The following is a 24454-nucleotide window of genomic DNA, read 5'->3' on the forward strand; positions in this document are numbered from 1 at the left end:
TGTTTGGCCTTTGTGACTGTCTCATGAAGCACTTTTTAAAAAACTTACTTGCTGCAATTGAAACAGTTGTATTTTTTTGGCTGCACTGGGTCTTCCTTGCTGTGTGCAGACTTTCTGTAGTTGCAGCAGGGGAGGGGGGACTACTCTCTAGTGCACAGTCTTCTCATTATGGTGGTTTCTCTTGTTGCAGAGCTCAGGCTCTAGGGCTCCCTGGTACATGGGCTCAGTAGTTGTGGAGACTGGGCTTAGTTGCCCGGTGGCATGTGGAATCTTCCCAGACCAGGGATTGTACCTGTGTCTCCTGCATTGGCAGGCAGATTGTAAACTACTGGACCACCATGGAAGTCCTCACGAAGCACTTTCAGTTGGTCAAGTCAGTACGATTCTGGGGTTCATTAAAAGGAAGCTCAATTGCCTACAAATCTAAGCCATTTTCCCCAATATCACCTTTATAAGTAATAGAATTGATGTTCTTTTTATTCTTTTGTCATAGTTCTTGGGTCAGAGCCCAGATGTGGAGAAAGGATGTATTTGGGGAACCTCTTAAACACAAAAACATTCTGTAACAGATCGTAGAACTAGTTGGGGAGCCATCAAGACTCAGAGGAGGGAAGAAGAGCTGTGGACACAGCCCTGAGAGCAAAGCAAACATGTGCTCCATAAAGGCAGCTTGCTTCAAGAGTTTTGAAGGGGAAGGGTCTGGGCTGTGTGTTCCTCCTTCCAAAGCCACTAATCAGGTAAGTGATTCCCACAGTAGAGAAGTCAATTAATAGAGAAGCTAGAAATGTTTTGGTCATAGATGTCCCTCCTCATGGAAGAAAGTATCAGGAATGGATAATAAGAATTTCCCAAACAGAAGCCAATTGTATAGGGAATCAACCAGATTTCTTTCTGCCTATTAAATGATTATATTATTCTAGGCCTGCCTCCCTGAAGCACCTCTGAATGTTTCTTTAAATGACATCTTGCCGAGTTCCTAGATTGTTCAATCACATGATTATAAGCATTCTCTGAATGTTCTTACCACAGACGACGGCTGTTAGCCTTCTGAGGGGTAGACCGTCTCTAAGAACCCCAGGATGGATACCTCTCTGGGGCAACTCTCCTCCTGGAGTTTGCCAGTTTCCCAGATCCCAGTCTAGTACCTCTAATTAGTACGCTTTTTCTGTTGGCAGCCAAAGCTAACGTGCTCTGCTTTCACAGAAGTCCAGGGTGGTGAAGGAGGGTGAAAAGGCATTTCCGGATGTGGCGGACTAGCCTGCGTATCGCCGTTGCCATGGAAACCTGACGTAAATATGCCGACCGTGACGACTTTTCTGCCGAGACGCGTAACCTGTGAGTACCACAGGTTCAATCTTGAGGTGTTTGGGACTCTGTTGAGGGTGTGGGGCCCGGCAGGGGGTGGGGGGCGGGATCGCCCTGGGCTGTGGGGAGACAAAGGGATCCGCATTCAAGCCGCCGCTTTCCCGCTTTGGGGCTCGGTGTCCCGCTGTCTCGTAGGTAAAGCTCTGGGGTCCCACCCGGCCCCAGTGAGTGTGGCGTCCTGCTCCAGGGGTGTCCTGGAGCCACTTTCCTCCTTAAGGCAGGAGCGCAGGAGATGAGACAGGTAGCGACTCTCTGAGCCTCAGTTTTTCCCTCTGTAAAATGGGGATGAGATTGCTTTCCCCACAGGATCGCTGAGAACATTCACTGATAACACATGAGTAAGCCTATGGCCCTGTGGTTATTGCGGGATCATGAACATCTGTATGAAGTCAGGCCACTTCTTACTCCTTTTCAACTTTGTTGTTAAGGGATAGATGAGGAAAGGAGAAGGAAAAGGCCATGGTGGGAAGCTCATTGTAACATCTGGTTGTTTTAATCACTACCCAGTTGTTTCAATGTCATTGTCAGCTAACCCAGTGCCTAGCACCGTGCAGGGCACGCAGTTACACCGGGAAACCATGGTGATTGCTGGATGTGTCTTTCCTTGTGCAGCTCTCATGCTGATATGTGTGTGTGTGTGTGTGTGTGTGTGTGTGTGTGTTAGTTGCTTAGTCGTGTCCGACTCTTTGCAACCCCATAGACCATAGCCCACCAGGCTCCTCTGTCCATGGGATTCTCCAGGCAAGAACACTGGAGTGGGTTGCCGTTTCCTTTTCCAAAAGGAACTATAGAAAGAAAGTGAAGTCACTCAGTCCTGTCTGACTCTTTGCGACTCCATGGACTGTAGCCTACCAGGCTCCCCCATCCATGGAATATTCCAGGCAAGAGTACTGGAGTGGGTTCCTCATGCTGATGCCCTTGCTCATATCAGGTGTCTGAAGGAGGCAGGTTCTGAGGACCTGTGTCCTGATGGCTGATGGAGCTTCTACTCCAGGTTCAAGGGCAGTGGTCCTCTGGAGACCCCAACACTTCACTTCGTGGTGGAATATGACATCTGGCTCTAGGGAGTTCATAGATCTGGATGAAAGCATGTTATGAAATGGCTCCTGGGCTTCCCTGATGGTCCAGCAGTTAAGAATCTGCCTTGCAATGCAAGGGACAATGGTTCGATCCCTGGTATGGGAAGATCCCACACGCCATGGGGCACCTAGGCCCATGTGCCACAACTACTGAGCCTGAGCTATGGAGCCAAGGAGCCAAAATTACTGAACACATGTGCAGTAACTACTGAAGTCTGGGCACTCTACAGCCTGTGCTCTACAACAAGAGAAGCCACCACAATAAGAAGCCCGTGCACTGCAACAAAGAGTAGCCCTAGTTCTCTGCAACTAGAGAAAGCCTGAGTGTGGCAATGAAGACCCAACACAACCCCAAATAAATAAATAAATAAATAAATAAATAGATATTTTAAGAAAATAAAAAGAAATACTCCTGTGAGATTCTACCCTAAAAGTAGAGAAGGTCCTTTGATCTCATGGGAAAGAGAGTTAACAAGTGGAATGTCAATCCATTAGCAGCTACTTGCTTTGTAGTAGTCCTGAGGCCCATTTCAGTTCAGTTCAGTTCACTCCCTCAGTCATGCCCAACTCTTTGCGACCCTGTGGACTGCAGCAAACCAGCCTTTCCTGTCCATCACTGTGTCCCAGAGTTTTCTCAAACTCATGTCCATCGAGTCAGTGATACCATCCAACCATCTCATCCTCTGTCATCCCCTTCTCCTCTTGTCTTCAATCTTCGCCAGAATCAGGGTCTTTTCTAATGAGTCCATTCTTCCCATCAGGTGGCGAAAGTATTGGAGCTTCAGCTTCAGCACCAGTCCTTCCAATGAATATTCAGGACTGATTTCCTTTAGGATGGACTGGTTTGACCTCCTTGCAGTCCAAGGGACTCTCAAGAGTCTTCTCCAACACCACAGTTCAAAAGCATCAATTCTTTGGCGCTCAGCTTTCTTTACGGTCCAACTCTCACACCCATAGATGACTATTGGAAAAGCCATAGCTTGGACAATAAGGACCTTTGTCAGCAAAGTAATGTCGCTGCTTTTCAATATGCTGTCTAGGATTGTCAAAGCTCTTCTTCCAAGGAACAAGCGTCTTTTAATGTCATAGTCACCATCTGCAGTGATTTTTGAATCCAAGAAAATAAAGTCTGTCACTGTTTCCATTCTTTCCCCATATATCTACCATGAAGTGATGGGACTAGATGCCATGATCTTAGTATTTTGAATGTTGAGTTTTAGGGCAGATTTTTCACTCTCCTCTTTCATTTTCGTCAAGAGGCTCCTTAGTTACTCTTCGCTATCTGCCATAAGGGTGGTGTCATCTGCATAACTGAGTTTATTGATATTTCTCCCAGCAATCTTCATTTCAGCTGATGCTTCATCCAGCCTGGCATTTCACATGATATACACTGCATATAAATTCAATTAACAGGGTGACAATATAGAGCCTTGATGTACTCCTTTCCCAATTTGGAACCAGTCCATTGTTCCATGTCTGGTTCTAACTGTTGCTTCTTGACCTGCATACAGGTTTCTCAGGAGGCAAATAAGGTGGTCTGGTATTCCCGTCTCTTTAAGGATTTTCCACAGTTTGTTGTGATCCACAGAGTCAAAGGGTTTGGCATAGTCAATAAAGCAGAAGTAGATGTTTTCCTGGAATTCTCTTGCTTTTTCTATGATCCAACAGATGTTGGCAATTTGATATCTGATTCCTGTGCCTTTTCTAAATCCAGCTTGAACATCTTGAAATTCACGGTCCCCGAACTGTGGAAGTCTGGCGTGGAGAATTTTGAGCATAACTTTGTTAGCATGTGAGATGAGTGCAATTGTGTGGTAGTTCTAACATCCTTTGACATTGCCCTTTTTTGTTATTGGAAGGAAAGCTGACCTTTTCCAGTCCTGTGGCCACTGCTGAGTTTTCCAAATTTGCTGGCATAGTGAGTGCAGCACTTTCACAGCATCATCTTTTAGGATTTGAAACAGCTCTGCTGGAATTCCATTACCTCCACTAGCTTTGTTCGTAGTGATGCCTCCTAAGGCCCACTTAACTTCACACTCTGGGATGTCTGGCTCTAGGTGAGTGATCACACCATCATGGTTATCTGAATCATTAAGATCTTTTTTGTATAGGTCGTCTGTGTATTCTTGCCACCTCTTAATATCTTCTGCTTCTGTTAGATCCATTCCATTTCTGCCCTTTATTGTGCCCATCTTTGCATGAAATGTTCCCTTGGTATCTCTAGTTTTCTTGAAGAGATCTCTAGTCTTTTCCATTCTGTTGTTTTCCTCTATTTCTTTGCATTGATCACTGAAGAAGGCTTTCTTATCTCTCCTTGCTATTCTTTGGAACTCTGCATTCAGATGGATGTGTATCTCCTCTTCTCCTTTGCCTTTCGCTTCTCTTCTTTTCTCAGCAATTTGTAAGCCCTTCTCAGACAACCATTTTGCCTTTTTGCATTTCTTTATCTTGGAGATGGTTTTGATTACCACCTCCTATAAAATGTCACAAACCTCCATCCATAGTTCTTCAGGCACTCTTATCAGATCTAATCCCTTGAATCTATTTGTCACTTCCACTGTATAATCATAAGGGATTCCCATTTGTAAATTCATCCATTGCCATCCATTTTAGTTCACTGATTCCTAAACTGTCAGTGTTCACTCTTGCCATCTCCTGTTTGACCACTTGCAATTAACCTTCATTCATGGACCTCATATTCTCAGTGCCTATGCAATATTGTTTTTCCAGCATTAGACTTTACTTTCACCACCAGACACATCCACAACAGGGCATTTTTTCCACTTTGGCTCATCCTCTTCTTTTCTTCTGGAACTATTTCTCCACTCTCCTCCAGTAGCATGTTGGGCACATACCGACTAGGGGAGTTCATCTTTCAGTGTCATATCTTTTTACCTTTTCATACTGTTCATGGGGTTCTCAAGGCAAGAATAGTGAAGTGGTTTGCCGTTCCCTTCTCCAGTGGACCACATTTTGTCAGAACTCTCCACCGTGACCTGTTTGTCTTGAGGCTCTACACGGCATGGCTCATAGTTTCATTCAGTTAGACAAGGCTGTGATCCAAATGATCAGTTTGACTAGTTTTCTGTGATTGTGGCTTGCATATTGTCTTCCCTCTGATGGATAAGGATAATAGGCTTGTGCAAGCTCCCTGATGGGAGGGACTAGCTGTGTGGAATACTGGGTCTTCCTCTGCTGGGCAAAGCCATGCTCAGTAAATCTTTAATCCAATTTTCTGCTGCTGGGTAGGACTGTGTTCCCTACCTGTAGTTTGTCCTGAGGCCAAGCTACGGTAGGGGTAATGGCTGTAATGGCAACCTCCTTCAAAAGGACTTATGCCAGCACACCACAGCTCCCAGGACTGTTGTAGTCCGTGCCCCTGACTGTGCGGCAGGCCATTGTCAACCCATGCTTCCACCAGATACTCCAGACACTCACAGGCAAGTCTGCCGCAGTCTCTTGTGGGGTCACTGCTCCTTTCTCCTGGGTCCTGGTGCACACCAGCTTTTGTTGTGCCCTCCAAGAGTCTGTTTCCCCAGTCTGAGGGAAGTTCTGTAATCAAATCCCACTGGCCTTCAAAGTCAAATTCCCTGGGAGTTCTCAGTCCCTTTGCTGCATCCCCACTTTGGGAAATCTGTGATGGGCCCTAGAATTTTTACAACAGTGTGAGAACTTCTTTGGTATAATTTGTCTCTAGTTTGTGGGTCATCTGCTCAGTGGCTCTATAGTGGAGCTAATGGTGACCTCCTTGAAGAAGACTCACGCCACACACTGCACCTCCCAGGTCTGCTGCATCCAGAAACCCTGTCCCTTTGGCAGGCCACTACTGACCTGTGCCTCTGAAGAGTAAGAATGAATAACATGTGATCTTTTATTTCTTATCTGGGTAGGGCCCAGCCTCCTCTCAGTTGTTCTGCTATTGATGATTTGGAGTTTCTGTCCACAGGGAGGGAACTTAAATTGCTTTTCCTGGGTGGTGGGGGTCCATCTACCTCCTACCTCATGTCTACATCATGAAACTAACACTACAAAGGAGCCAATGAATTCCTCCTGCCTCTTTGTAACCTCCCCACCCACCTGCCTCTGGCCTCAAACTTCCTCCCCTGGATCTTTTCCATTCCCAGGAAACCACTGGACTTCTGTCTCTATTAATTAATTTCATTGTTTATGATTTTATGTAAATAGAATTGTACAGAATGTACTTTTTTCTACTTCTTTCATTCAGGCTATTTCTAGATTTATTAATTTGTTGACTGTATAGGTAATTTCTTTTTATTGCTGAATGGTATTCTGTTATACGGATATATCACAATTTGTTTTATCCATTCATCTGGTGATGGATATGAGGTTGTTTCCAATATGAAGCTCTTTTAAATGACACCAGTATGAACATTTGTATTTAAGTCTTTAGATGAACACATGCTTTCTTTCGGTAGGGTAAATACTTAGGGGTTCAATGGCTGGAGCATATGGCAGATGTAAGATTGATATTGTGAGAAATCGCCAAACTGGTTCTGAAGTGGTTGTACCATTTTTCATTCCCATCAGCAGTGTACGAGGGTTCAATCCTCCAAGCACAATATTGTCAGTGCTTAGTGTAGTCATTATTTTACATTTTGGCCATTCACACAGGGTGTAGTGATGTCTCATTGTAATTTTAATTTACATTTCCGTATTGACTAATAATGTTTGTTTTTTGTTTGTTTTTTGTTTGTTTTTTTGACTAATACTGTTGATCATCTTTTCATGTACGTATTTGCCATTTATGTAATTTCTTAGGTGAAGTGTTAGTGCAAATCAATCACATGCCAGAGAAGTCATACACAAAACAGACTTGAAAGTTATAATGGAAATAGTAAACAGTTTGATGAGTCACTGAAATAAGAGCAGAAGAAAAAGAAAGAAAGAAAGAAAATTATAGCTTTTCCTTTGTAAAATGTAGTCAATGTGGACAAATACCGCTGGTGATCAGATCTAGAATTGTATCTCTGAAAGTGTCAAGGCAGTAAGCAATGGAAAGGGAAGAGAGGGAGGAGAGGGTTTAAAATGACTGACTCACAGTCTTCAAAAATGTTGAGGTCATCAAAGTCAAGAAAAAACTGAGGAGCTTTGCTGGACTGTGGAAAACTAAAGAGACATGACAATATAAGATTCTGTCCTGGATCCTTTTGCTATGAAGGATATTGTTAAGACCACTGGCAAAACTTGAACAGGGTCTGAGGATTAGCTTGTAATAAATATTATTAATGATAATTCCCTGATTTTGATGGTTGTCTTCTAGTTACACAGGAGAATATTCTTGTCTTTAAAACATACACTCTAAAGTATTTGGGAGCTACGGGGCATCAGCATTGTGTTGGCAACTTGCTCTCTTAGGGTCCAGAGAAGGAGGTGGGGCAGAGGATCCTTTGTTTTATACCAGCAACTTTTCTATAAGTTTGTGATTTTTTAACAAGGTGAAGCAAAGAGCATGTATTATTTTCATCAGAAACGTGGGCTCCTGTATATATATGGGCTATATATATGGGCTGAAAGGAACCCCTTTGGATTTTATAACAATGATGCCATTGGTGACCTTGTTAAGAACAGATTGAGCTAAATGGAGAGGCAATAGACAAGGACGGGCTGAGGAATGACAGGGAGGTTGGAAAGTGGAGACTGTGACTATATTAATAGTTCCCTGCTGTTTTGAGAAGTTTATTGTTTGTGAAAATGAAAAGAGAGAGGGGAGGATGTAGTTCAGGAATATTGATTTGTAAGGAAGCGTTTTGGGGGGGTCTTGGTATGTTTGTTTATCTCTTCATTGAAAAGAGAATCATAAACCAGTTTGTATTAATGTTGAAAATGTAAGGGTTCAAGGCCTAAAAGTTGATGAAGATGATAAACAGTCTTTAGTTTTTCTGATTCTTCTGCATTGCCAGGACAATGTGTAAACACTGAATTCATCATTTACAGGTGGCTGGATGTGGAGAATGTTCTACAAAATGGTATTTCTATAAAGCTCTTCAAATAGTGTACATTATATATAAATTATACATACACCAACTGCAGTAATGGATATCTCCAGGGCTGTGGCAAAATATAGACATTATATGTATTTCTGTGTTGTTTGAATTTACCTTACATCCAAAATTTACTACTTACGTAATTACGATAAAAATAACATTTTAAAACAGGAGATTGGAATCTGGTCTTACATTTATTTGCAAATTGTTGTTGTAATGAGAGATTTACTTTCTGAAAATATGTCCATAATTAATCATGAATAGAGGAGGAAGCAAATTAGATACTATGTATACCATCATCCCAAATTTTACTGATCAGGTAGGATCTGTCTGTCATGAGGCTCAGAGACTGCATAGGTAATAGCAATGGAAGCACAGGGTCTTGTGCTGCATTTCACATCTAGAAAAGTCTGTTACGTGAGTTTAAGGGAACCCTAGTCCTCCCTCTGGAGAAGGCAATGGCACCCCACTCCAGTACTCTTGCCTGGAAAATCCCATGGAGGGAGGAGCCTGGTAGGCTGCAGACCATGGGGTCGCAAAGAGTCGGACACGACTGAGCAACTTCACTTTCACTTTTCCCTTTCATGCATTGGAGAAGGAAATGGCAGCCCACTCCAGTGTTCTTGCCTGGAGAATCCCAGGGATGGGGGAGCCTGGTGGGCCGCCGTCTATGGGGTCGCACAGAGTCGGACACGACTGAAGCGACTTAGCAGCGGCGGCGGCAGCAGCAGTCCTCCCTCACCCCTTCCTAATCTGTTCTTCTCAACCATGAGATTCAAGTTGCAATTTCAGTTCTTGTCACCAGCTGATGAAGACCTCTCATTCCTAAATTTTCTCGAAGCAAAAACACTTTCTTTTAGCAAGGAAAGAAAACCAAAGCAATAAACATTTTTGTTTGTTTAGGTAGACTTTATTTTGTAGATCAGCTTTAAGTTCAAGGAAAAACTGAGCAGTACAGAGAGTTCAGAGAGTTCCCATACACCCAGTGCTCCTGCACACCCACACAATCTCCCCCTCACTACTACCAATATTCCACCTCAGAGTGGTCCATTTCTTACAATCAATAAACCTACATACACTTTATCACCCAAAGTTCATATTTCCCATTCTCAAAGCAAGTAACATTTAAAAAATTAATTTTTACAAAGCAGATTCTAAAACTGGAAGTATAAAACAAGCCTTTATCTTGTATACAATTAAGAAAAGGTTGGAAAGAAATATGATCACTGTCAGAGGCTGATCTTTTCAATATTGATATTTCATTCCTCCTTTCACTATATATTTATGAGCAACTTCTATGTGCCAGGCACTGGCAACCTGAATTCAAACTCTTACTTCACACCTTTCTCTCTGTTCAACCCTAAACTTATCTACAACCTCCTACTTAGTGGTTCTGTCCTTTACACCTGCAAGATTCTACCAGGGTTTTCACATCAAATAAATTTACACAAACCCGAACCTGAGTCTCAAAGGGCGACTATCCGTGGGGGAGTCAGTATGCTAGTGTAGAGTGAGAAAAATTAGGGTTAGAATCCTAGTAATCCTCTTAACAAGCTATGTGACCTTAAAAAGTATTACAAAATACTTGCCCCACTCCTTAAGTAGTATAGTGTTTTATGAATATATGTATGTATGTATATATGAGTTTCCAGGTGTTATGTGCCTAAGCATAAAACATCTGAGTCTTAGGATATGAATAAGATTTACTTGAAATTATAAAATTATGCCCCCAAATGTTTCTACCTTTTTAAACTGCCACCAGCAATGGGTAAAAATTCTCAATTTATGTATCATAGAAACAAAAAATAAAACCAAAAACAAACCAGAGCTTTGGTATTTCAGTTCAGTTCAGTTCAGTTCAGTTGCTCAGTCGTGTCCGACCCTTTGCAACCCCATGAATCGAAGCACGCCAGGGCTCCCTGTTCATCATCAACTCCTGGAGTTCACCCAAACTCATGTGAGAATTTTAAAATAAGTCTTCCTCAACTGATTACTCTGAAATATTGCTTTCTGTTGTTTTCACCTCCATTTCCCTAGTTACCAATACAATTAACCACATTTCCTGATATTTATTGCTTTTATGCATTAAGAATATTAAACCTTCACTGCAATGGCTTCATTCTTTTGTTTTGTCCTTCTTGAGAAAATACTGCATGCCAGGCAAGGCCAGTCAGAATCAGGAGGGAAAGAGATGAGTTTTGAGCTAAATCGTACAGGAGTAGGATTGTCGAGAGGAAGTGGAATACCTATATGGATATTCTTGACTATGCAAAGAACATGGAAGAGGAAATGTACCCAATGTGCTTGGGGTACACAGCCAGGAGACAGTCTGATATGGCTGAAGTACAGCCTACAAGGAGGGATGGGGTGTTGATGAGGAACTCTGACTCACTTTGTAGCATCCAAAAACTACTAAGTAGCCATCTTTAGTCCTTATAAAAACAAAGCAGAAAGGGACCTTACCAGTTACCTAGTCCAGCAACTTTAGTTCACAGAGACAATAATCAGGCTCAGAAAGAGTCAAATAGTTTTCTTCGTTGTGCAAAAGCTTTTAAGTTTAATTAGGTCCCATTTGTTTATTTTTGCTTTTATTTCCATTATTCTGGGAGATGGGTCATAGAGGATCCTGCTGTGATTTATGTTGGAGAGTGTTTTGCCTATGTTTTCCACTAGGAGTTTTATAGTTTCTGGTCTTACATTTAGATCTTTAATCCATTTTGAGTTTATTTTTGTGTATGGTGTTAGAAAGTGCTCTAGTTTCATTCTTTTACAAGAGGTTGACCAGTTTTCCCAGCACCACTTGTTAAAGAGATTGTCTTTTCTCCATTGTATATTCTTCCTCCTTTGTCAAAGATAAGGTGTCCATAGGTGCGTGGATTTACCTCTGGGCTTTCTATTTTGTTCCATTGATCTATATTTCTGTTTTGTGCCAGTACCATACTGTCTTGATGACTGTAACTTTGTAGTATAGCCTGAAGTCAGGCAGGTTGATTACTCCAGTTCCATCCTTCTTTCTCAAGATTGCTTTGGCTATTCGAGGTTTTTTTGTATTTCCATACAAATTGTGAAATTATTTGTTCTAGTTCTGTGAAAAATACCATTGGTAGCTTGATAGGGATTGCACTGAATCTATAGATTTCTTTGGGTAGTATACTCATTTTCACTATATTGATTCTTCCAATCCATGAACATGGTATATTTCTCCATCTTTTTGTGTTCTCTTTGATTTCTTTCACCAGTGTTTTATAGTTGTCTATATATAGGTCTTTTGTTTCTTTAGGTAGATATATTTCTAAGTATTTTATTCTTTCTGTTGCAATGGTGAACACAATTGTTTCCTTAATTTCCCTTTCTGTTTTCTCATTGTTAGTGTATAGGAATGCAAGGGATTTCTGTGTGTTAATTTTATATCCTGAAACTTTATTCATTGATTAGCTCTAGTAATTTTCTGGTGGAATCTTTAGGGTTTTCTATGTGGAGGATCATGTCTTCTGCAAACAGTGAGAGTTTTATAAAGAATGAAGTAAGCCAGAAAGAAAAACACCAATACAGTATACTAACACATATAGTGGAATTTAGAAAGATGGTAACAATAACCCTATATGCGAGACAGCTAAAGAGACACAGATGTATAGAATAGTCTTTTGGACTATGTGGGAGAAGGTGGGGGGGGATGATTTCAGAGAATAGCATGGAAACATGTATATTATCATATGTGAAACAGATCACCAGTCAAGATTCTATGCATGAGACAGGGTGCTCAGGGCTGGTGCACTGGGATGACCCAGAGGGGTGGGATGAGGAGGGAGGGGGAGGGAGGTTCAAGATGGGGAGCACATGTACACCCGTGGCTGATTTATGTCAATGTATGGCAAAACCACTACAATATTGTGAAGTAATTAGCCTCCAATGAAAATAAATAAATTAAAAAAAAATTTTAACCGGTAAAAGTTGAAAAAAGACAAGAAAGAATAAAATAGAACATGGCTACCATGCATGTATTAGGTATCTGCTAGGATCCTATCCACATTTCATCCCAGACTTCTTACATGAACTCTAATCCTGTGTATCTATCAGAAATCTTCAAATGGAGGAAGATAAATATTAGTACAAATCCCCTGGTAACCTGTACCACTCCACACAGATTTTCCTACCCAGAAAGCATAAACTCACTCATTCCTCATCCTTTCAAGGCCACCATATAGAAGAGAAGTTCAAGTGGGAGAGTGGTGAGACCATGGTCACTAGAGTCAGACAACCCTCACAGAGATGGTCTTAGCCTTTTAACTGTGGGACCTGAAAATGATATTTAACTGCTCTGACATTCAGCCTTCCTCATTTTTAAAGTACCAGTGTTGGGCACCTAGTGGAGCACTTTAGAAGATGCCATTTTGATTCCCAATTTGCCCCTACATTCTTTTTTTTTTTTTTTTTGACAAAACAAGAGACTTTATTGGGAAGGGGCACCTGGGTGGAGAGCAGGAGGGTAACGGAACCCAGGAAGACTGCTCTGCCATGTGGCTCAAAGTCTTGGGCTTTATGGTGATGGGATTAGTTTCTGGCTTTTCTTTGTCCAGTCATTCTGATTCAGGGTTCTTCCTGGTGGCACTCACATTGCTCAGCCAAGGTAGATGACAGCGAGAAGGATTCTGGGAAGTGGTAGGACATGTGGTGTCTCCTTTTGACATTTCCTGAATTTTTCTGGTTGATGGTGGCTTGTTAGTTCTGTGTTCCTTACCAGGACCTCCTGTTATAAAATAACTCATGCAAATGGTTACTATGGTGCCGGTCAGGGTGGGTGGTTTCAGTCAGTGTGTCACCCTTTACAACTCCCCACTGAGAGACTTCATACTCAAAATATTTCTTGGGAATTGGGGCAGAAGTCTTTTTCTTCTGTAACTTCTTCCAGCCGAGAGTGGGTGTAGTCCTGCCTAGTAAGGCAGACGACCCCATGGACTGTAGCCCACCAGGCTCCTCTGCCCATGGGATTCTCCAAGCAAGAATACTGGAGTGGGTTGCCATTTCCTTCTCCAGGGGATCTTCCTGACCCAGGAATCGAACATGGGTCTCCTGCATTGCAGGCAGACGCTTTACCCTCTGAACCACCAGGGAAGCCCAGTAAGGCAGAAGGTCTCTCTCTATCTGATCTAAAATGCCCCTTCCATCCTTAAAAGAGATGTCCTGAACATGAATGGAAAAGTTTGACTACTAGAGGATTCCCTCTTACTTGAAAATGTAACAGCATAAAGGGATAAGCATACAAATTCATTACATGCCCACACGAGTTTCTGTGCCAGTTTGTTATGAAGAATTGGCTGCCAGATGGAGTCCTAGAGAAAGAATGTCATTATATCCTTTCCATTTAATTGAATCATCTACAGTCGAGTCCAGGGTAGAGGAAGAAAATCTCCCCCTACCCTTCTATTTAAAAAGCTCTCCAATTGTCTTATTTTGACTTTTAGATTTAACATCAGAAAAGTGTGTGAACTTTGATCTTAAGGCACTGATGCTGATAAGGAAGCACACAGTGCGATACTGACTTGGCTAAGTAAAACATTGAAATGAGAGTTAGATGTTCTCATCATAAAGGCCTTTTGGAGAGGCTACTCCCTTCCACCAGCCTCATTGATTAAACGAGATAAAAATATGGAGTCCTCCTAGCCACTCAGGAATGTTAGCATTCAGAATACCAGGACAAACTCATCATTACCTTCTAGGTACAAAATACTCATTTGGTGTTTTGTATATTATATCAGTTAATGAATAATTTAAAGAAGTGAAAATAAAACGGATTGCAAATGGCAAATGTTTACATTCTTGTTAAATCAGAAATATATATTATTTTTCAGGTTCTTTTTTTTTTTTTTTTGGCCACACTCCACCACATGAAGGATCTTCAGTGACCAGGGATTGAACCCATGCCCCCTGAATTCAAAGTACAGAGATTTATCCAAGGAAGTCTCAGGTTCTTTTCCACTATGGTTTTTACAGGATATTGAATATAGCTCCCTGTGCTATATAATACATCCTTATTTTTTATCTATTTTATACATAGTAGTTTGCATCTATTAGTCCCATACTCCCAATTTATCCCTCCCCCCACTTGCCCTTTGGTAACCATAATTTGTCTTCTATGTCTGTGAGTCTGTTTCTGTTTTGTAAATAACTTCATTTGTACTATTTTTTAGATTCTACATGTGACATCATATATGTCTCTCTCTCTTACTTCACTTAGTATGATAATCTCTAGATCCATACATGTTGCTGCAAATGATATTATTTCATTCTTTTTATGGTTGAGTAATATTCCATTGTATATATGTACCACATCTTCTTTATACATTTATCTGTCAATGGACATTTAGGTTTCTTCCATATCTTGACTATTATAAATAGTGCTGCTATGAACATTCAGGTGCATGTAGCTTTTCAAATAAGAGTTTTCATCTTTTCCAGATATATGCCAAGGAGTGGGGTTGCTGGATCATATGGTAACTCTATTTTTTTTTTTAAGGAACCTTCATACTGTTCTCCATAGAGCCTGCACCAATTTCCATTCCCACCAACAGTGTAGGAAGGTTCCATTTTCTCCACACTCTTTCTAGCATTCATTGTTTTTAGACTTTTTGGTGATAGCCATTCTGACCAGTGTGAGGTGATACCTCATTGTAGTTTTGATTTTCATTTCTCTAATGGTTAGCGATGCTGAGCAACTTTTCATGTGCCTATTGGCCATCTGAATGTCTTCTTTGGAGAAATGTCTATTTAGGTCTTCTCCCATTTTATGATTGAGTTGTTTGTTTGTTTTTATATTGACTTGTATGAGCTCTTTGTATATTTTAGAAGTTAGTCCCTTGTTGGTCAATCTTTTGCAAGGATTTTCTTCCAGTCTGTAGGTTGTTGTTTCATTTTGTTTATGGTTTTCTTTGCTGTGCAAAAGCTTATAAGTTTGATCAGGTCCCATTTGCTTATTTTTGCTTTTATTTCTTTTACTTTGGGAGACAAACCTAAGAAAATATTGCCACAATTTATGTCTGAGAATGAGTAAAACAACATTTTAAAAGATATGCATTGGCCTAAGCATGAGGCACAGGTCACTTTTATAAGAATCAGCTGGGATCTTGTAAAAATCACAACTTCTAAGACCTTAACCCAGACCTGCTAAATACTTTCCCTGGAGTCTAGAACTCAGGAATGTGGTTTTGCCATTCAACTTTATCTGTTTCTGTATTAGTGTACCTGGTAGGTAACAATCGAGCCACGCAGCACTTGTCTGCTGCTGCTACTGCTAAGTCGCTTCAGTCGTGTCCGACTCTGTGCGACCCCATAGACGGAAGCCCACCAGGCTCCCCCGTCCCTGGGATTCTCTAGGCAAGAACACTGGAGTGGGCCGCCATTTCCTTCTCCAATGTGTGCAAGGGAAAAGTGAAAGTGAAGTCACTCAGTCGTGTCCGACTCTTATTGACCCCGTGGACTGCAGCCTACCAGGCTCCGCCATCCATGGGATTTTCCAGGCGAGAGTACTGGAGTGGGGTGCCATTGCCTTGTTTACTGAGTGCTAAAGACAGGAAAGGCCCCTCCCTTTATAGGGCTTCTATTCTTTTTTGGATACACATAAAATAACTAATATAATTTCAGTGAGCAAGGAGTGCCATGAAGAAAATAAAACAGACAAATGGGATCAAAAATAACATTTCTGTAGAGAGCAGTCAAGGATTTCCAGGGCCCCCAGTTTGACAACTTTAAAGATCATCATCACTTACTTTGACTACAATGTACATGATGATACCTGGAGCTGCACCGTGTTATGTGACCAGAGAATGCCATGCTATGGACATGACATTTCAGCTAACACCTTGATGATAAGAATGAGCTGAGTGTGTATGCAATCTTTTGATATTAGCCTAAGGAATAGCATACTCTGAAGTGGGAGTGAGTATGACTTATTCCAGAAAAAGATAAAAACCAGTGTGGCTGGAACCTGGTGGAAAATGCAGGGAGAGCTGTGAGAAAAAAAAGTACAAGGGAAGCTATTGTAAGATATGGAAAAGAATTCAGGCCTAGCTGGCAATTTTACCACATTTCCATAGTCAATATACTTTCTCAATATCTGAGAACCCTGTGGCACAACAATCTAGTCTGCGTTCAAAACTTCAATACTCTCTCAGACCTCATCATTTTTAACTGCTCTTTTGGCTTCTTGTTTCTTTGGAAAAGTAGATGCGGATTGTCTGCATATCAAAAATATCACAGAAGAGATTGTCTATATGCCCCTAGCACCAAACATACCAATTTACCTGCCTCACCACCTATGCTCCCTACTTTCCCTGCTGTGAAAAAACTTCCTGAAGTAGCCCCTTCTAATTGCAATGGATCACTCTAGGACTTTGATTGTGTGATTGATTATCCCCATTCTCCCTTAAGCCAGCAATAGTCTTCTTTCTACTAGACAAGAGGACATATGAAAGAATGAACAAACAGATGAACTCATGAAAGATTTGAGAGCTGGATGGGGGATATAGAAGGAGGTGTTAGTGTGAGTCTCAGTTGTTTCACCTGATTATCTGTGTGACAGGTAGTGATATCAACCGGGATGAGCAATGTATAATGGATCCTTTCTGGTGGGAACATGATGAACCATCTTGATTTTTCAATACCTTTGTATACCCAAGTGGGAATGTTAAGAATGTAGCAAGATATTTAGATCAGAGACTGACCTAGAGAGGGAAACACAGGAATCATATGTGGATGAATGGCAATTGAAGGTATAAGTATAGGTGAGATGGCTGCCAAAGGAGAGAATGTGGAATGAAAGGGAACTGTGGACAAAAATGGGCACCAAGGAACTCCCAACCTATGAACTTCAAGAGTCTTCAGTGAGCACATGACAGAACCAGTATCAAGAGCCCAGGTGTTCATCTCCCAATTCAGCTGTGCTCTTTCCTTTACAATATGCTACCCCTAGGATGAACCTCTTTAGAGTGGGCCCAGCCATGGGTCTTTCTATCTAGGATAGCCCCAAAAGAAACCCGTGGAGTGGCTGTTTATGTGTTCTATCCACTTTGGACAAGTAACTCTCCCACTTCGCTAGACTTATCCCTCCTTTTGTAATGGCCTGCTTCCCTCTGCATATAACCCACTATGATGTTTACTTTGCAAGCCACGTCTTGCCTATTGGGGGGAGGGGAGACTGTCAGAGGATATTGTATTGTAACTTTATGCCAGAAATCCTTGATGTGGAGAATTGAATGAAGAAGTATACTTGTGTAATGAGAAATATACCTAATGCAAGTGTGGTTGTATCTTGTGCTGATTTCCATATGACTAGAAATATGTTGTTGCACAAATGGGTTTTTTTTTTTTTAATGCTGCTAGGACATATTCTATTTCATTATGATGTTTTATTATCATTTTTGGGCTTCCTTTGTGGCTCAGCTGGTAAAGAATCTGCCTGCAACGTCAGAGATCTGGGTTCAATCCCTGGGTTGGGAAGATCCCTTGGAGAAAGGAAAAGCTACCCACTCCAGTGTTCTGGCCTGGAGAATTCCACGGACTGTATAGTTCCTGGGGTCACAAACAGTCGGACAGGACTGAGCAACTTTCACTTTCACTTTCATTATCATTTTGGATCTTTTGTCATGTGTAGTTATTTTTTCACTCATCTTTTATCCTGATTATTTTTGAGAGACTTGAGGGAAGGAATGCTCCTGTAACCAGACATGGTACGAGCATGAGGTAAAAGGGGAAAGCATGTACTAGTAACCTTTGAAACTTAAGTACATTTGTTTTGAATAGAAATGATTTTTTAATTGAGAAGAACTCAAACAGTACCCAAATATTTACTATTCACAATGGTAACAAAACTTATTTTTGATATTCATCTATAATTTTTAACCTTGTAATAACTTTTAAACATATTTCAAACTATGAAATTCCCATAGCTATATTCCAGAAAGCATGTTTTTTAATCAAGTCAAATATATAAATTTATTTGTGACAAAGTACCAAACATTATAATTAACCGAGTATTCCACTTTAAAATTACTGAAAATCAAGCATAATCTTGTACTGCTTTCTTAGGTGAATTTTGAAAGATAACTGCATGCTGACATTATATTGTAGAGAGTTTAAAAACACAGAGAGAAGACATCTCAAAAAATGGCAGAGTAACTTTTGCATCACACTGGAATCTAATTTTTTAAAAACACAAACAACTACAGCAATGTTGCCTTAGAAAAAAGGCACAATATGGGAGGTGTGAGTTAAGTTTTATCTGGTACAAAATGAGGGCTGCAGCTGGGGAGACAGCATCCCAGGTAGCTCTGTGAAACTGCTGCTCCAAGGAGGTGAGAGAGGAGCTAGGATATATAGGAGTTTTGCAACAAAGAGCAGGTAGTCAGGAACATCCAAAGACTGCTGTTGATTAGAGAAACCGGATATGTCAAGTTACAGAATTTAGTGCTTTTCTCTGTTTGGGAAGATGCAAAAGTCTGGACTCACTGTAATCATTCATTTGATGTGCACCTCAGCTATCTGGGGCCAGTACCCTGTGTTTTCACACCCTGAGTTTCCTCAGGGCTCAGAGTAGGAAGTGTTTGCAGTCTGATGGCTTCTAAATGGAAGATATTCTTTCCTCCCTGAGTTCCCTCAGGACTCATCAGCTCACCTTCGGTGGTGGCTACAATTGTTGATGACTGTGACATCCTTTGTTTACTGATATGACAGGAAACATTCCATTTGTCAGCAACCAGGGAAAAACCTGTTGAAGAGAGAAGCTCCTGTATTGTAGTTAGAGTGCTGTGGTATTCTAAACTGCCGAGTAGTCATCCCCAACACCCCAGATCAGCTGGTGAAGGTTGCTAGTACCAGAAGGAGCATTATGGAGTTTATTCTCAGTGAATTGTGGCTCTGGATCTCAACTCATCTGGCAGAATGTTTATCTTTGTTTTGCCTGATTCGGAGCTTTCCCAAGGAGTAAAGTGGTTTTTGCTAAAAGCATTTAAAGGCTCAGATATTTTCCCTAGCTGCCTGGGGCAAAGGACAAAACTCAGAATAAACAATAAACGTAATGAAAAAACTGGGAGGAAGAGGTTGTGAAAGGAGACACATGGGAGAATAAGGGCTTTTAAAAGTTCTCAGATATACAGGGGGATCAAGAAGACCACACATATGCCCAGAATGGGAATGTGCTTTACAGGCCTGAGGAGACCCCAAGCTTTCACCTCTGGATGTCCTTCAGACTCTGAAAGAAAAGCAAGCGTTAGTCACTCAGATGTGTCTGACTTTTTGCGACCCCATGGACTGTAGCCCACCAAGCTCCTCTGTCCATGGGATTCTCCAGGCAAGAATACTGAAGTGGGTTGCCATTTCCTTCTCCAGGGGATCTTCCCAACCCAGGGATTGAAACCAGGTTTTCCGCACTGCAGGCAGGTTCTTTATCATTTGAGCTACCCAGGGCAAGTCTGAAGTAGGAAGTAAAAACTAAGAGAGTTGTAAATTGCCTGGCTAAACACTGAATGAGTTCCCCAGCAAGGACCAATCTGCAAAGACTTGGAAGAGTGTTTCTTCTTAACTTTCATTGACTCCGGGGATTTATATAAACTGTCCAAACACCAGCTGACCACTAAGTTTAGGCAACACAGACTTCAGTGGAAACACATGATAAAGGATAAAGACTTTACCAAAACAGTTTTGGAAAAATCTCTAAAGAAAAATTCAACTACAACTCACAATGGCCAGCAACAACAAATCCAGGGGAGAGGGAAGAATATGATTTCCAGAGGTATCACATAGTAATAGTCAAAATGTCCAGTTTCAACAGGAAAAAGATTATGAGGCATGCAAATAAAATATGGCTTATTCACAGGAAAAAAAACATTAATAGAAACTGTCCTTCAGAAGGGCTTCCCAGGTGGTGCTAGTTGTAAAGAACTTGCCTGCCAATGCAGGTAGACATAGGAGACGTGGGTTCGATCCCTGGGTCAGGAAGATCCCCTGGAGGAGGGCATGGCAACCCACTCCAGTATTCTTGCCTGGAGAATCCCAAGGACAGAAGAGCCTTGTGGGCTACAGTTCATGGGGTCACAAAGAATTAGACATGACTGAAGCAACTTAGCATGCACGTTACTCAGAAAGCCCAGAGATTGGACTTAATAGGAAAAAACTTTAAATCATCTGTCTTTAATATGATCAAAATGGTAAAGGATAAAGAACTAAAATAAACCAGGAAAATGATGTCTCACCAAATAGGGAATATCAATAAACAGGAAAAAAATTATAAATAGGAAGCAACAGAAATCCTGAAGCTGAAAAGTACAGAAGCTGAAATGAAAAATTCAATATCAAGGTTCAACATCAAATGTAAACAGGCAGAAAAAGGAATCAGGGAACTTTAAGATAAGTCTATTACTCAGTCTGAGGAGCAGAAAGAAAAAAGAGAAAGAGAGAAGGAAGAAAGATTATTTGAAGGAATGATGGATAGAATTTTTAAAATTCAAGGAAAATCACAAACACACACATCCAAGAAGCTCAACAAACAAAGCAGGAAACACTCACCAAAACACAGTACCATCAAATTGTCATAGCCAAGGGGCTTCTCCAGTGGCTTATTGGTAAAGAATCCACCTGCAGCGCAGGCGACAAAGGAGACATGGATTCCATCCCTGGGTCAGGAAGATTCCCTGGAGGAGGGCATGGCAACACACTCCAGTATTCACACCTGGAGAATCCCATGGACAGAGGAGCCTGGCAGGCTATGATCCATAGGGTCACAAAGAGTCGGACACGACTGAAGCGACTTAAGCACATGTTAATGATATAATGGTTGTCATTAAAAGAGTCCTTGTAGAAGTGCACAACGGAGAAGGCAATGGCACCCCACTCCAGTACTCTTGCCTGGAAAATCCCATGGACGGAGGAGCCTGGTAGGCTGTAGTCCATGGGATCGCTAAGAGTCGGACACGACTGAGTGACTTCACTTTCACTTTTCCCTTTCATGCATTGGAGAAGGAAATGGCAACCCACTCCAGTGTTCTTGCCTGGAGAATCCCAGGGACGGCGGAGCCTGGTGGGCTGCCGTCTATGGGGTCGCACAGAGTTTGACATGACTGAAGCGACTTAGCCGCAGCAGCAGCAGCAGCAGAAGTGCACAAAGTGATATGTCTAGGATTTACTTCAAAGATAATCTCTAAGGGTGGAAAGTGGGTAAGGGGATATAGATTAAACAAGATTGACCATGAGTTGTCCCGATACATTTTCAGTTGTTGCGTACACTCAGTGATGAGTACGTTGCCTTTCATGATACTGTTCTATTTTTGCGTATGTTTGAAATTTTCCATAATAAAAGATAAAGTTAATGTGAACTATAAATAGAAGAAATTTTTAGTCAAAAATAGGAACAAAACAAAAAAGTGTGAAAATAATTAGAAACAACACCATCTCCTTGGCTCATTTCCTGTTCCCCACTCTCCCCCATGCATTTGTGTTCAGAGAAAATAAGAAACCGGCGGACAATCATGATAAGGAGAATAACAGCTTGGGAGTGAAGTGGGTGGGACAACTTGCTCATCACAGATATTCTTGCATTAATTTTGTTTTTTAGAATATTGCATTAAAGTGTGATTATCTTAAGTGCTGAGGGGTTTAGCATCCCCTACAATGCTGCGCCTAAATCCCGGCAGGTGGAGGGGTGTATCCTGGGTGCAGAGGAGGGAAAAGGCAAGTCCTCAGAAGAGAAATGGGAATGGCTATCGGCCCCTGGGAAGATAGTGCCCTTAGGTGGCCGGCAGAGAAAGGCCCAGGAACACGTGAAGAAAGGAGGGTTCTACGGCCTGCTCCTGGACAAGTGTCACAGGGCGGCGGGTGGTGGTGGTGAGGACTGAGGGGCAACGGAAAGTGTGTGTGCACCACCAAGGGCTCTGCGAGACCCCGAGGGGCAGGAAGGGCGGGGCGAGGGCGTGGCTTTCCATTGTGACACAAGCCCCACGTGACCGGCCAGTGCCTAGTCTTGCTTGCACGCCCCGCTCTCGCGTCGGACCCGGCTCGCCTCTTGGTACCTGCTCCGGGTGGCCGTGAGGGAGCGCGGGCCGGGGACGACCCCTAAGAGCAGGAGAAGCGAGAGGAGCAGGTAAGGGACCCAGAGTGGGGTCGGCAAAGGTGGCGCGGGCGAGCGGACGCAGCCTGAGGACCTCTCCTCGGGAGTCCGTTGCCTCGGAGTGGAGACTGCAGCTCCAACGCCACCCCGCCCCCGCCCCGACACCGGGCGTTTGGCCGCCGAAAGCGGTAGGCCTTCCCGGGGGCTTGGGTGGGGGACGGGCCGGGAGGCCTTAAGGCCGCAGGCCCTTGCTAACACCTGCTTCTCGCACCGTAGCGAGCTTTTCCCACACCCCTGCCCCGCCCCCGTTCTTCTCGGGTTATAAAATGTTGGTCGGCGCGACGTGTGGGGACTGAGAAGGGGGCGGTTGAGCCTGGGATCGGGGCACACTGGGTGGGGGTGGCTGGGGGGTAGGGGACGCGGGGCCAGGAAGGAGCCGAGCGCCTGACTGTAGCAGCCCCCTGCCCCTACCCCGACCCTCTGCAGGTCTGCGAGTCGAAGTGTTGCAGCGGCGCACTTGCAGCAAGAATCGGAAGGAGCAGGAGACAGCAAGGATAGGCCCAGGTCGGTGCGAGGGACAGTTGGGCGGTGGGGGGCGGTGGGGGGCGGTGGGGGGCGGTGGGGGGCGGTGGGGGACGGTGGGGGGCGGTGGGGGGAACGTGGGGAAAACCCTAAGACTCCAAATGCTCCCTGCAGCCCCGTCCTCCATATTGGTGCCTGCAGAGACCTGGGCCTGGATCGGCAGGGAAAATGGGAGGTTTGGGGCGCGGGAGGGGGGTAGTGCTCGGACTGGGGGCTTCCTAGAGGGCGTAGGAGGCCTCCCAGGTGGGAAAAGGAAAATTTGAAAAGCCTTTGACCACCAGGGCTGGGAAGCCTGAGAGGTGCGTAGTAGGGCCTCTGTCCTCGGTGCTGATCATTCCATCCAGAAAATAGCCCCTTGTTGCATCTTCTGTCTCCTAGGAGCAATGGCTTCCAAAGAGGAACAAGCAATAGAAAGTTTCAACATGGAAGATGCCCAACAGGAAAACGAACGAGGAGACCAGGCCTCTTTGAAGACTGGAGAGGAATCACGCGACTTGGGAGGGGGCAAAGTCCAGAAGTCTGGAGGAAATATCAGACTGGGATGGGTTAGACGACTTGTCCCTAATTTTCGATGGGCTATACCCAACAGGCGTATTGATCACAATGAAGTGGGAAATAATGTAGAAAAGCATATGGGGCAGATAATAGAAATCAAGGGAAAGACTAAGAAGCAGCAGATGAGACATCATGTGCCCTATCAAACTCCTGAACCTGACAATCATTGTGAGTTTTGCCTTATACCTTGAATGTTAAAGAGGTTTCCTGAGGTTAATAAAATGGCCTCTGCTCTACATGCTTGTAGTTTCTGTGAGTTACTTTTTCTGTAAATCTTTTGGTGTTTCCACTTGCCAGTTTCTAACTGAATACTATTTTGTCTCATTGTATAACTTTCTGTCAGCAGGGCAATTTCATTCAGTTATAAGAAAAAGTATTCTTTTCATAATATGAAATTAATAAAGCAGTTTTTAAAGCAATCTTCCTGGTACACACCTTGTTTTATTTTTTGTTAATGTTACCTTTCCTCTTCTAGCTCCCTAGACACAAAATATCAATTGTCTTTGGTGATTTTTTGTCCTCAACCAACAAGGAAGGATCATATTCATAATTCAATATCTGATAGAACTTTAAGAATGCATTGTTGTTGTTGTTTAGTCGCTAAGTTGTGTCCAACTCTTTGCAATCCCATAAACTGCAGCATGCCAGGTTTCCCTGTCCTTCACTATCTCCCTGAGATAGTGCTCAAACTCATGTCCATTGAGTCAGTGATGCCATCCAACTATCTCATTCTTTATTGTCCGCTTCTCCTCCTGCCCTCAATCTTTCTCATCAGG

The 24454-nt window shown here is 42.7% G+C and overlaps 1 protein-coding gene across 3 annotated transcripts; it reads left to right on the top strand.

Annotated features, from left to right (window-relative positions):
• Positions 1–1032: 1032 nt before the first annotated feature.
• LOC147340871 (protein BEX4-like) lies at positions 1033–24097 on the top strand. Of its 3 annotated transcripts, none has more exons than XM_086386961.1 (3): positions 1033–1335; positions 23028–23105; positions 23502–24097. In XM_086386961.1, exons 1-3 carry the CDS (start codon positions 1296–1298, stop codon positions 23867–23869), a joined length of 486 nt encoding a protein of 161 aa, XP_086243087.1. In that variant the 5' UTR covers positions 1033–1295; the 3' UTR covers positions 23870–24097. The 3 variants fall into 3 exon arrangements, with proteins under 3 accessions (XP_086243087.1, XP_086243088.1, XP_086243089.1); XM_086386962.1 differs by lacking the exon at positions 1033–1335 and adding an exon at positions 22481–22574; XM_086386963.1 differs by lacking the exon at positions 1033–1335 and adding an exon at positions 22710–22729.
• The last annotated feature ends 357 nt before the right edge of the window (positions 24098–24454 follow it).

The sequence above is a fragment of the Bos grunniens genome, chromosome X, assembly GCF_055505025.1.
Source record: "Bos grunniens cultivar Pamir isolate PY7600 chromosome X, Bosgru_T2T1.0, whole genome shotgun sequence".
NCBI classification, from domain to species: Eukaryota; Metazoa; Chordata; class Mammalia; order Artiodactyla; family Bovidae; genus Bos; species Bos grunniens.